Source organism: Acanthaster planci, linkage group LG17 (assembly GCF_054643075.1).
Source record: "Acanthaster planci isolate LZ-2023a linkage group LG17, COTS_SCS, whole genome shotgun sequence".
NCBI classification, from domain to species: Eukaryota; Metazoa; Echinodermata; class Asteroidea; order Valvatida; family Acanthasteridae; genus Acanthaster; species Acanthaster planci.
The window spans coordinates 2,638,288-2,650,802 of NC_141793.1; the positions used below are offsets into that span (position 1 = coordinate 2,638,288).

Genomic DNA, 12,515 nt, shown 5'->3' on the forward strand with positions numbered 1-12,515 from the left:
GTTTCTCCTCGGATCAGTCTGTACCTGAGTTTGAAGAACCCCAATGATTTCATCCTTCTCGTCCAGTTGCATCCTGAAGGCCTCTTCAAGGTGCGCCTTAGCTTGCCGATCCAGGTCTGCAGCCTGGGGGAAGGGGAGACCAAATCGTTTTATACAGCAAACAATAACTCTGGACGTCACAGCCCTAGCTTTTTACCTCACATCGCTCAAGTTCGGAAGAAAAATTCTAAACAATTTTTTTAATGGGAGGATGCAAGCTGTTTTACCTCCTTGAGTTCTGAGATCCGGCGAAGAGCTTTGTCCTGACTTTGAGTCATGATGGTCTGGGGAAAATGAAATGGATGGTGAAGTAGAATGAAAAGAGCTGCTCAGTGTCTGATGGCAACATACATGAGTAATGTTCCAGTGACACAGAGATGGGTGTGAATTGTATGTCAGCAACGGTTGTAAATGTAATATATAAAGAAATATGTGACTTGGAATTATTTGAAAGTGAATTGAAATGAACAATAAAAGCTTGAATATTTAAAACTTGGACTCCACTTTCACAACTCTCGACGACAAAAGGACCTGATCCTGTGCAAATGAGGTGCCGATCAAAAAGTATTCTCCTCCAGAATGAAGCAAGTGCCATGTCACTGTTTTCCAATCAGTCACTTCCTATTTCACGTAATTATGCTTGTTGTACATTGTAGGATGTTTCATGGGGTATGATTACGGCAATTATGTAAAATCACAGAAACAACCAGCTCCATTTTTCTCCAGGAGTAACTCCAATCCTATTCTAGTTTTCTGAAATTACGGCAGGCTATCCAGTGATCCAATCTCAGGTGGAGTAGGGAATATTTTGCCCACATTTTCGCAGGCATTCATGTAGGAGTCACATCAAACTTTATCAAAGTAACAATTGCTGATGAAACAATGCCACAAAAAAAGCCTACCAATGTACAATAGAAAAACGAAGCATTATAAGAAGCATACCTTGATTTTGTCATTATCTTTCTGTAAATCTTTGTATGCTCTGACAAGCTGAAAGTTAAGAAGAATGTAACATTTATTGTCACCAAAGTCCTTAATTAAGTAACATTTTTCACTTCAGGCAAGTTATACAGATAAAAATCTAAAAGATTTCATACTATATAAGGTTATTTTTCATGAAAGCTTTTTGGGTCAATTGTGAGGGTAGTTTCCTTCAGTGCACTAATAAGCAAAGAAACACAACTTAAAGTTGCGGGAAAAAACATTGGTAGGGTGAGACATTTCTCAAACTAAATTCTCCACTATCAGCAAAGGTAACGGTTGAAAAGCAGGCCCCGGACGACTGACCTCCGAAAACTTCCCCTTGTACTTGGCCAGGCTGCGCTCCATCTTGCGGAACTTCTGGAACAGCTCTTCCTTGCTGAAGGCGTCCAGGCTGACCACTGGCTCGTCCATCTCGCTTTCCGTGTCCGAGGGGGCCTGGAAGCTCTTGACAGGGGTCTGGTACTGGGGGAAGAGGGGGCTCTCGGGGACAGGTGCGACTGGCTGGCCGGAGGACTTCGGGGAGGCTGCCTTTGTGGGTGTGCTCAGGAGAGGGGTCGTGTTCTCCTAAGCATGCATGTGTGATATTGCCAGTTTATTTTTCGTATTGATGAACATATTGTTATCTCATCTAAAAAATGAGTAGCAAGTCACCAGAGCCACGTCTTAGTGAAAGATCTTGGAGAGAATCATGCCCAGTTCATATCTGTCCACTTCAAAGAGGGCTTTATACATACAGCAGTGGGAACTCATCACATGCGTGCAGAAGCTTATGCACGTTTCGTGTGGGAAACCCCAAGTAAATGCGACAACTTTATGTTCGAATCTAAGGTCGTTGCGTGCGCATCGCGCGCGTCCGTGAGCCTGGTTGACAAACTGCCAACCAGCCTGTCTCTTCATTACCAGTGAAGGTGCACCTCAACTTAGACAGATAGGACGTCCTACACTTTTCACGATTCCCAAGTTATAAGGATGCCTAACTGAGCAAACATACCAAAAGCCAAGAGGTCAGTTCAATCTACCTGATGGAAACAATTTCATGGAATATCAAGAGCTAAAGTTACATGGGAGGAATTTCAACAGACTTTTCAGAATTTTGGAAATGTATGCTGTTCATATTTAGAATGTTTGTTGAAGTTTCCTACGGAAATCCTTTCAAAGAAGTTTTTTTCGGGACTAAACTTGGACTTTAAAGACCTATTTCATATTTTAGGCATTTTGAAATGTCCCATTTCACAAATTAACATAACTTAGGAATATATCATTTCAAAAACCAAAGCAGTGATTGCAAAATCTGGGTCTCTATTTACTCAGAATTGACTTCTTGCCCAAGTGTGGTAGATTGTGACATACCAAGTCACCTGTGCTCTCCTAAAACTTACACCCACCTTTGTTACGTCAGCACCTTGGTCTTGTTGCCTCTGCATAGCGGCGGCCTGCTCAGCCTCCGGTGCTGACGACATGGATACGCTGGGGCTGTCCTCAGGGGAGGGACCCCGACCCTCACCATTCTCTGCCTGCCGGCCATCGTCTGCAGCATCTTTCGGTTGGGCTTCTGGCTTGGGTTGTGACTTGGGTTCCGACTTTGGCTCTGCTTTGGGCTCTGGTTTGGATTTGACTGGGGTTACCTGTTGAAAAAACATAATAGACTATAACTGGTATTGACTATGCTGGTTGTAAAAATGGACATGTATAATCCTGTGTATCCGTTTTCACTCACTGAAACAAATTAGACACGTTTATCGCAAAGTTTAACAATCAGCCCTTCAATGTCCACACGCTCCAATCTTGCAACAGCAGACTTTGTTGGGGCGGGGCCCTGGCTGTACTATATTTGGCCTGGAGTAGGAGGAATGTCGACAACGAGGCTGTTCATTTACCTGTGGCCTGCGTGAGTTGAGCGAGTCTCTTGGTGCGGTTCTGTCGGCAGTGGCATTTCCCGGTGAGGCAGCACCAGCGGGCTGTTTGCCGGTACCTCCCTGCAAACACCAACAGATCAGTTAATCTATTTTCTATTCTACGGGAATTCGCGGAGGTGACTTGGTGTGACCTCGGGTCAGTGCGAGGTGAAAACAAATGCATTTTATGTTGCCATGGGAATGTGGAAGCTTGAGCCACATGCCACAGAACAATCAGCCTTTTCACTGTGTAATTCAAAGCGTGCAGGGCACGCAGGGCCACAAATGGAGAATTTGTGGTTTGGCAGGTGGCCTTCGTGGCCAAGTGAGGCTGGAATTCTTGGAGTGGGCTTTCGGAAAGAAATTCCCGTCAAGGGGTTAGCATAATAGTTGCCTCAAGATGCACCTCTAATTGCATGAGAATGTACTGAACACTTATACAACAGTCATTGAAACAGCGAGGTAAAAGACCATGTTTGTATTTAAACATAAACCCACCCAAGTTCAAATTGAGAAGGTCATTTAAGTATTCCGTGCTCCTCAAATAATGGACTTGTGTGAGTTAGATAACCTGTTTTTGTTATTATTAGGACAACCTTCCTCTGCAAAAGAAACAGCTTGTTGCATTGAGAGGTTGCTTTTCTGAGTAAACATTTCAATATTTTCCAGGCTAAATTTGACATTTTAGGACATGTTATCACTTTCAGATGACTGGTGTGTCACTGCAACGAAAAAGTGATGTCTGTATAGGGAACTATTAATTACCAACATGTGTCCTGTCATGTTTGTGGTATGAGGGCAGGGGTCCAATTAGCAGATAAGTGAGGGAAATTCAAGCAAGAACAGACCAGAATAGTCTTATTAACCCTAACCCTACGTAATACGACAACTTACTACTTGTAGTAAATTGTGGTAATCAGTGCTTCCGCTTGTAAGAGGACATGACCGTATTGTTCTCTGAAGCCATAAAATACAATAGAAAAGACAATGTACCATACATGCACTATGAATGCATGGCTTTATTGTTCTCTGTACGAGTAACAATAGAAGTAACCTAGCCAGAAGTAGTAATCTGTAGCGCTAGGTCCTTCAGGCTCAGGCTATTACTTAGTATTTTGTAGTACTGTGTAGTGTAAGTCAAACAATATGCTTGGCGGTTAGGGTTAATGGACTGATCAGACTCGGATGTGATCAACTTGAATAAAACACTGCTTGATAGTGCTAAATTTCTTTCCAAAGCAAACACGAAAAGAAAAGGCCTGCTTAGCATATTTATGTATGGTGAAGTGGTATCATATTAGAATTCCTCCAGCCTGCCTAGCCATGCCAAAATTTATGTCGTCAGCATGTTGCTATCTGACGGCAAGTCCTCTAAAAAGAATAGGCAAGGTGCGGTCATGCTATAACACACACAAGAAGTACCAAGCAGCGTCAACAAATCATCAACAACTTGAAATTACCCTCTAAAGATTTAAAAGTGGTTTTAATCATATTTTAGAGACTCCAAGACCTGCTACTGTGTACAGGAAACATCAAACATGTCAATAGGCTTCCAGATCCTCACAGAAAAATGAAAATTGTTTGTGCTCTATGGAGGCCGCCATCTTCCTTGTCTCTGCCGTCCAAGCGAAAACAAGATGGTGGCCGGTTAGGCTGCACAAGCAGGCCTGACTTTTGTCACTCAAATTTCAACTCTGAAAACGGGCCTAGGCCTAATCGTATCACTTCAGTTCACTTTAAAATTTCAAGTTTCAGCTAACATTGGCTAAGATAGAAAGTAGAGTAAGATATGTAAGTGCCCAATTAACATGACTAATATTGTGAATTAAAAAATATTTCATAAATGTGCTTGAATAAGTTGTTGCCGCTTTTTTGACGCTAAATAGAGAGCATGATGATGGTGACCCGGCAGGTGGGCGTGAGAATGCTAACGTACGTACATGTACGTACCAAACGTGGCACGGTTGTGTGAAACATTGCACTCAGGCCTAGTCCTACTCTACGTTCGTGCAAGTCATCAAAATCTCCAATTATGAGACAACATACCTGCTCTCCATCTTTGTTGGGTTGGTTGGGCTTCAAAGGCGACTTGGCTGCATCCTCTGCAATTTTTTTCTTCAGGTTTTTGAACATGTTTCTGTGAATTTTTGTTTCTTTTATGCAGACAGCAGGTCAGTGAACGAAGGTGGCCATTACTTCATGTACTTTGTGAATGGACTGTGCGCATGCTCAGGACACGTGGAAGGCACATTACGTCACCTGGGGGCGCTATACAATAAAAACATTTTTGTTCAGTGGGGTTTTCTCAACTGGGGCCGTTTTCCAATACTCAACTTCGTCTTCGTCTCAGGCTTCGTTCCCAAAACCAATCCACGACTGTGGGCCTGAAGCACTTAAATTACATTGAATTACTGTAATTTTGGGCTTTTTTTAAATCTTATTTGATGTTCTGTGGCACTATTAGACTGATTACTGCGCTTACAGCTTCAAAGTCAGCTAGTAAAAAAACAGTTGAAACCCGAGACGGAGCCGAAGTTGAGTATTGGAAAACGGCCCTTGATTCTGGAGCAGAGTGGCCTAAGGCACCAAATGAAATAAAGATTATAGATGGCTAAGTAAAGAGTTCTTGCTGCTTCAGTCCATTATTATAACCCATGGTACAAGTTGAAGTATTTCATTTTATTTGATCTTAACAGGCATGTAAAAAATCTTGGCACCTATATAAGAAGAAGGCGATTCTTGCAGCTTAACCAATGTTTGTAATCAGCCTTGATTTCGAGAATGACTCTGCCCTGCAACGCCAATATCTATACGCTGTTCAATCCACACAGTTTTCCTAGTGACTAGAAACTGATTGGCAGTTCAGTCACGTACGCCCCAGGAACACGCACCGATCAGTCCAATTAAGTTTTCGACTCAGTTCCCTCTAACCCAGCATTTTAGTCATAAAACCCCGACGAGAAATTAAAATGCCCAAAATTATAATCCACATGCAGTTAATTCTGATTGTTTTGTCTAAGCAAATACACTGTCGTATTGAAAAAAAAAGTCGCAAGACAATTTAACCCTTTGTCTTTCTTATTCTTTAATCAGACTTTATCCAACGAAGACAATTCGCACAAATCATCGTAGGCGTCGCAAGGATTTTTTTTGGGGGGGGAGGAGGGGCAAAGCACTCAGCAGCAAACTAGAGAACAAAATTCATTTGTGGAGGGGGCCAATATCCAGGTATTCTCTAACAAATTGTTATTTGCACCCCCTGCCTTCTTTTTTCTTTCCCTCTCACTTTTCATTTCCCCTCCCATCTTGCCACCCACTCCCCCAGCGATGCCTATGCACGAGTACTCCCCTTTGAACACAAAGCCCATCCAGATTGGGCAGGGTGACGGGCCGTCATCGTTAAAGCAGAATTAGCAACGGCAGGAAATTAACCCTCCGCTCCGGCCGTCACACTGTAGATAATATAGGCCAGGCAGAATGTGTCGTGAACAACTGTTAATCTTTAACCCTGCCGAAGATCTTGCACTGTCTGAATTTTTTTTTAATAAGGGTTGGTCCCGTGTAATCGACAAATGCCGAGCGATTCAATCTTAGTAAACTTTCTGCGGTTTTGCATAAAGTGATAAAAACATATGTAAATGCTCAAGTTAACCATTTAAAGGTACTGTTTTCACGTTTCTTGGAATTATATATCTTTCCAAATTGCTTTTAAACTTAATTCCCTGCTGATACACTCCCCTAATGCATAACGGTACTACTTTAAGATTGACACGGTTTCTTCTTCGATTTGCTAAACCAGCACCAGAGGTTTGGAGGAAGAGTCCCCGACCGCCCGTCTCTTAGCAGCCCGTCGGGGCCTCGGACCACACGCTCCAACCGCTGGGCATGCCGTCACCCCGCGTGTGGACCGTCTGCAGCTGGTTCTCACTGCCTGCTCTCACCCGTCCCCAAGCCCTTCCCTCGACACACGAGATTAGCCCGCTGATGGACGGTCCCGACTGGTGAGCAGCATCGTCATCGACACCGTCACCGGCACGCGTGTTCTCCTCACCAGGATCGCGCTCCACAATCTGCAGGCCCATGTTGAGCGCCCTCCAGCGCCGTACCAGGCGCAGGCATGTGCTCTTCGTCTCGTACACAAGCAGGCCGAGCGACACGAAGCTCAGGCTGCAGTAGACCGGCAGTAGGATTTGCGTCGCCAGGGAGGCCGGGTCCACGGACGACATGACGTCAGACTTGGTCGCGGTCCAGGTGATGTAGGCCGTGGTCCCGGTGAAGAGGATGACAGACAAGGCGAAGATGATCAGATGAAGCTTATCCGTCACAGTGAGAGGGAAAACCTTCCACTGAAACCGAGATTAACCATAAAAACTGATGCTTGAGTTATTTCGCTCAATACGGGAAATTCACGATAAGGCGCCTCCAAGAGTTTGTAAATCGTTGGCCAATCACAGTGCGCGAAATCTGTCGACCCAATGCACGTTTGTAAAGGGTCGACAGATTTCGCGCGTTGCGATTGGCCAATGCGTTGCAAACTCTTGGAGGCGCACTATTGTGAACCGTCCGTATTAACCCCGAAAGCCATAATCATGTGAGACATTTTCTATGGGCTTTGCCTGATTGAAAAAATAATGAGTTTGGAGTTTTAAACTGTAAGTCAATTTTCCATTAGTTGCAACATCACATCAAGTGATTTTAAGGTCACAAACGAAGCCGTGGTTTTACGCGGTGCAGAGATTCGGGAAAAATAGACCCACAGGGAGACCTCCGGTGGATTCTTTTTCGCGCACAATTGAATAATCCAGCACTAGAGCGTCATGGACATAACGATGCGTTTACACTGATGCGTCTACATTGGCGACAGATAACTTAACAAAACGATACCCTCTGTTACCTTAAATAAACATTAAAAAAAAATCGAAAATCAAACCAAGGTAGATACTGCCCAACCGGTCATATCAGTTTGTCTCGCCTCCAGTAGTGTTGTTTTCGTTATAAGGATCACCTTGGTCAGGAACGCATAGCACGAACGAACGCATGGGGAGTGGGCCTCTCAGCTCGTCTCGTGACAAGCGTCTTTTAATTTTTTTCACGGCATTCCATCTGCGAGACGGGCCGGCCAAATTAATCGAGGGAATGTTTATGGCCGTGGGAGGCGGGCGAACGTGACCAGAATTCACATGTCGTTCAACGTCAGTCAACGCGTTTAACGTTTCCGTTGAACCTCTGCTTGGGGGGTCTAATGTTTGTATAGAAGCTATAGTGCAGGCAAAGATTAATAATACGTCTATTACAGCCAGGCTGCCCGAAGGCTTAGAAGAAAAATTACGGCAAGACAATTACTTGTTTCGGAAGTTACAGAAATCACGCCTCGTGTCAGCCTCAAGTGACTAAGAATAATTCTATCGACATCAGTGAATTGCTAAACATACAATACTAACAGAATGGATGATTTGTAATAAGCCTGTGAATTATTAAACAGCACATTATAGATCATATTACGGGTATTCATTACGTTTACTACCCTGTTCATATTATAAAGGAAACCAAATTATGAAGAATACTTTTTCAAACTAACTGTGTTTCAGACCTTGAGGATCCATTCCTTAATCCTTTAGTTTAGCACGGGTATCGACATGCTGGTTTATGTTTGTACTAGTGATTTTGTGAGAAAATGCTTCGATCCAACAAGGTGGTTTATTACCATCTTGTGAGATGTGACCCCCGATCTTAGCAAGCCATATGCATCAAAGCAGCAGGGTTGTTGGTTCCCAGACCAACCCCCACCCAATTTTCGGGCGTATCACAATTGTGCGCCTCCAAGAGTTTGTAACGCGTTGCCCAATTACAATGCGCGAAATCTGTCGACCCAATGCGCGTTTGGAAAGGGTCGGCAGATTTCGCACATTGTGATTGGCCAACACGTTGCAAATTCTTAGAGGCGCACTACTGTGAATTGCATTCGGTTGTTTCTACTTTCCACATCCCAGATAAGCCTTTTAGGCTTATGTTGGGTCTCGTCTGTTCCGCAGTGGGGAACTTTTACCCAATAACGTTTGTGTTCATGGATTAAATACCTGGAATATATTCCGGGATCCCACCAACTTGGTCTTGAACTTGTAACCGCAGAGTTCGCATCGAGACCGGCCGCTCTGGGCCAGCCAAGTGGTCAGGCATCGCTGGTGCGTGTATCTCATCGACCCGGCGCAGAGACAGGGTCCTATCAAGGACTCATGGCGTCCACCGGTGTGGCAGATGCGACAGATGTCTCCGGTCGGCAGGCTCAGCATGGAATCACTCACAATCCCAGTGACTCGTTGCGATTGTCTTAGGACGGAAGAGGGGGGATCGACGGGTCGGTGCGAGCTCGACTGTGGTGAGCACCTAGCTTCGTGCGACGCTGGGGTTTGACAGAAATCTCGTCGGGTGCGCTCGGGGACGAGAAGGATCGAGGGCAGCGATCGGCTGGTCTCCAGACGGGGACGGTCAGTCGATTGCCCGGTGGCCGCATCGGCAGAGGCTGCAGCGCCATTTTGAAAACGCCCCGCTTCAGTTGGAGCTGCTGCAAACAGAGGGCTGCGAAGGTTTTGACCATCATCGTTATTAATTTCACAGCACATGCATGGGATGACTTCATCCCTGGCAGAGTCTCTGATGTCGACCAACTCCTTGGAGCCCGCGTTGCACGAAATCTTGACCAGCGAAGCGCCAGTCGATTTGCGCTTTCCTAGAGGGCAGGCTGAAGGTAGCTCGCTGACGGAGTTGACAGCCCGTTGGGTTAATGGATGCTCACTCATTCCGGCATCAAGCTGAACCTTGACTAATGCAACGCCCAGGGCTGGAGCTGACGCGTTACTTCTCATTTCTGTCAATAGTGGCGTGTGAGATGAGGTCTCCATTTTTTAGCACTTCCTGCACGCTCAACTGGCCTGGCAGCCAAGTCTCGTTCCTCCATCAAGCCTCGGCGATTGATTAGCTTTCACCCCAGGTAAAGGATCAAATTTCACTGTAGGATGGAAACAATATGGAATTCTCTTCGGGAACTCAGCTGCCATTTGTTGGAAGTCTACACGTAAGATTCAGTAGTTTGAATAAATAAATAAAAGGTCGATTGAATACCAGCAACCTGCGACCGTGTGTACCTTTGAGACCCTTTCAGACCAAAGACATTATTTAGAAGTACAAATGTTTCAGACACGCGCACATTCTTTAAAGAAGGTTCTACCAAACAGCGCGAAGAGACAACTCACGCAGTAATCCAAAAATAGATGTCAGATAGTTCTATATCTATGTGAGCGACGGGAGCGTCTTGCTTTGCTGCCGTCTCTGGAAACTGTCGCTACGGTTTGCTATTGTGACGCGCCAAGAAGACGCGCGAGTCCATCTTTTTATTGGACGCAGGCGCAACCTCGTTTCCATAGATACAATCTTGCTGCGCAATGAATGTGCAAAGATAAAGCAGTCCATGGGGACCAGACTACGCGCCCAGATGTTGACAACTTTCGTGAGCTTTATCTTCTGTGAAGAATCGGTTGGATTGCCGATATAAGAGCTAGAGCACTTATACACCAGAGCCCCCAATTTACACCATTTTCTGCTCTCTGCACCTTTCAGCCAATTCACAGAAAACGCACGACGAAATTTTTTAAAGACACGATTTGCTTCAATATCAGCGGCCTTCAGCAAACATCATGTCATTACTGTGCATAAATTTCTCGTGTATGTCAGCATATTCAAATTCGGCAGTTGTCTCAAAAGACGTCGTCTACCAGTCCCGTCTTTATTTCGATCCTTTTTCCCACGATAATTTGTGAGACAGGACAAGGATTGAAATAGATGATCATTTAACCACAGCGCTGTCTTCCAAACCTAAAACAAGAAACGATTCCGTTGTATGTTTTTTTCTTTTTTAAATACAAGTATTGACTTTAGAAATCGCAAATCACATCTGTTTCTAGCTATTTCCATACCGTTGGAAAGGCATGAAAATATGAAATTTTCATTTCTGCTTTCACATCAACAAGACGGGTAATATGCATCCCCAGTCTGTCTACAACATTCGTTCCGCTTCTCAGAATGAGAGCCACATACGTCTCGGCGACAGCGGGCAAACCCCTGAAGGGTTGATTACTGTTTTGGCCTGTGTGCTTAGTCATTAGCCGGTGAGCACATTGAGCACGTCTGGGACGAGGTATCCCGTCATGGATCGGACGGGTTTCCGGGTGGGACTTTTACTGCTGGAACCGGATAGTCTTAGTTTTTGTTTTCGTTTTAATAACTAGGACGTCTGCACAACAAATTCGCCGACAAAGAGATTCATCCCTTCCTACTTGATCTCATGCCAGGACTAAACTTAGCCATTTCCGTCATCCTTTTGGTTTTGGATATTACGGTAAAGGTTTTCTACTCTCTCTTCTTGATATTTTCCATCATGATATTTAACGCCATTTCGCAAGGAAAAGTTGTTTAGTATTATGATTTGGTGGTATGCAGTTATGGAATAATTACAATATTGTATGAATCATACACGTTTTTCCACCCTGAAGATATGGACCGCCTTGGTCTTTGATAACGGGAGAAATGAGTTAAACTGGACCGCGCTTATAGCGCTGTCAGGTTGGGAAGCCGGCACTTTAGTACGTAGAAACTTCAATATTTGTTCAACCTGTGCGCATTGTTCGATTGGCCTAACGCTGATGTTATTGAGAATGTCGGCAAAAGCAGTCCAGAATGGAGAGAAAACCCCGAAAGAATACGCCTTCTCTTTAGCATAAGAGCAAGACCCGTGAGAGCAACCCTGACACTCTGTGCTCGGGATCTTGACAGTGACACTCACATTACGCTCTGAACCTGTACGGGGTTCCTGTTGGGGAACAACAATTGGGTTTCCCTCCATTTTGCGAATGCTCGACCGTGTCGTTACTCGGGTGTTTACCCGGCAATCCCGCCTCCTTCTCCCGCAGCCAGTGTCGGTCAACGCATCGAAAGACGAGCCGAGAATGGTGGAACGGATCGTTATTGTGATTTACAGCAACTTATATGTCAAAAACTGTTGCCACATTAACCACTTCGATTGACTGGGCTCACAAACAGATAAGTGAGTTTAATATTAACGTAATTTTGATGCCGCTGTTCATTTGTGTTTACAGGAGCTGCTTTGAAATTTATAACAAATGCAATAACGATTGTGCAGTTTTTCGCTGTTAAAAGGAAATCCATGCAATTTCATTTTCAATATAGTGTAGTACGCCTTGATGACGTATCAAGGTTTTAGATCTAGGGGACACGGAAACGATGCATTTCTTCAACCTGCGAAATGTCTTAAAAGCCAGAGAAGAGGGAGGGATGCACATGCTGTGAAGACCGGTTTATTTCAAAAAGTTTTCAAGGCTATTTTCCAACTTTTTAATTCCAATTCCCAGATATATATTCAAATTCATCAAGCGAAATCGATTTAGTACACCTGCACTGTTTGATTTCATTGACTGTCATACACTTTCCATTGCTGGTTGATCGAATTCAAACCGTGAGAACACGCACTCGGCGAGGAGCTAGTCGATTGCGCCCCGTTAAAGCCGCTCTTAAAAAGTCGTCTTT

General features: G+C 44.5%; 1 protein-coding gene and 1 pseudogene across 8 annotated transcripts in view; both read right to left on the reverse strand.

Moving 5' to 3' along the window:
- The window catches only part of golga4 (golgin A4), a 153,445-nt gene that overhangs the window by 25,045 nt on the left and 115,885 nt on the right, over positions 1-12,515 (reverse strand). For all 7 annotated transcript variants that reach the window (XR_015428158.1, XM_087147957.1, XM_022241141.2 and 4 more), the window contains exons 2-8: positions 4,965-5,186; positions 2,901-2,999; positions 2,409-2,648; positions 1,327-1,587; positions 982-1,029; positions 267-323; positions 25-123 (exon numbers count right to left, since the gene is read on the reverse strand). Coding sequence is in view for 6 of the 7 variants with exons in the window: in XM_087147957.1 (XP_087004083.1) it covers positions 25-123; positions 267-323; positions 982-1,029; positions 1,327-1,587; positions 2,409-2,648; positions 2,901-2,999; positions 4,965-5,051 (891 nt within the window). In the remaining variant the exon portion in view is untranslated. The remainder of the gene's footprint in view (positions 1-24; positions 124-266; positions 324-981; positions 1,030-1,326; positions 1,588-2,408; positions 2,649-2,900; positions 3,000-4,964; positions 5,187-12,515) is intronic.
- LOC110982603 (uncharacterized) lies at positions 5,987-10,187 on the reverse strand (annotated as a pseudogene). The gene is made up of 2 exons (XR_015428159.1): positions 8,996-10,187; positions 5,987-7,264 (listed from the first exon to the last, which is right to left on the reverse strand). The product of XR_015428159.1 is annotated as an uncharacterized LOC110982603 (transcript).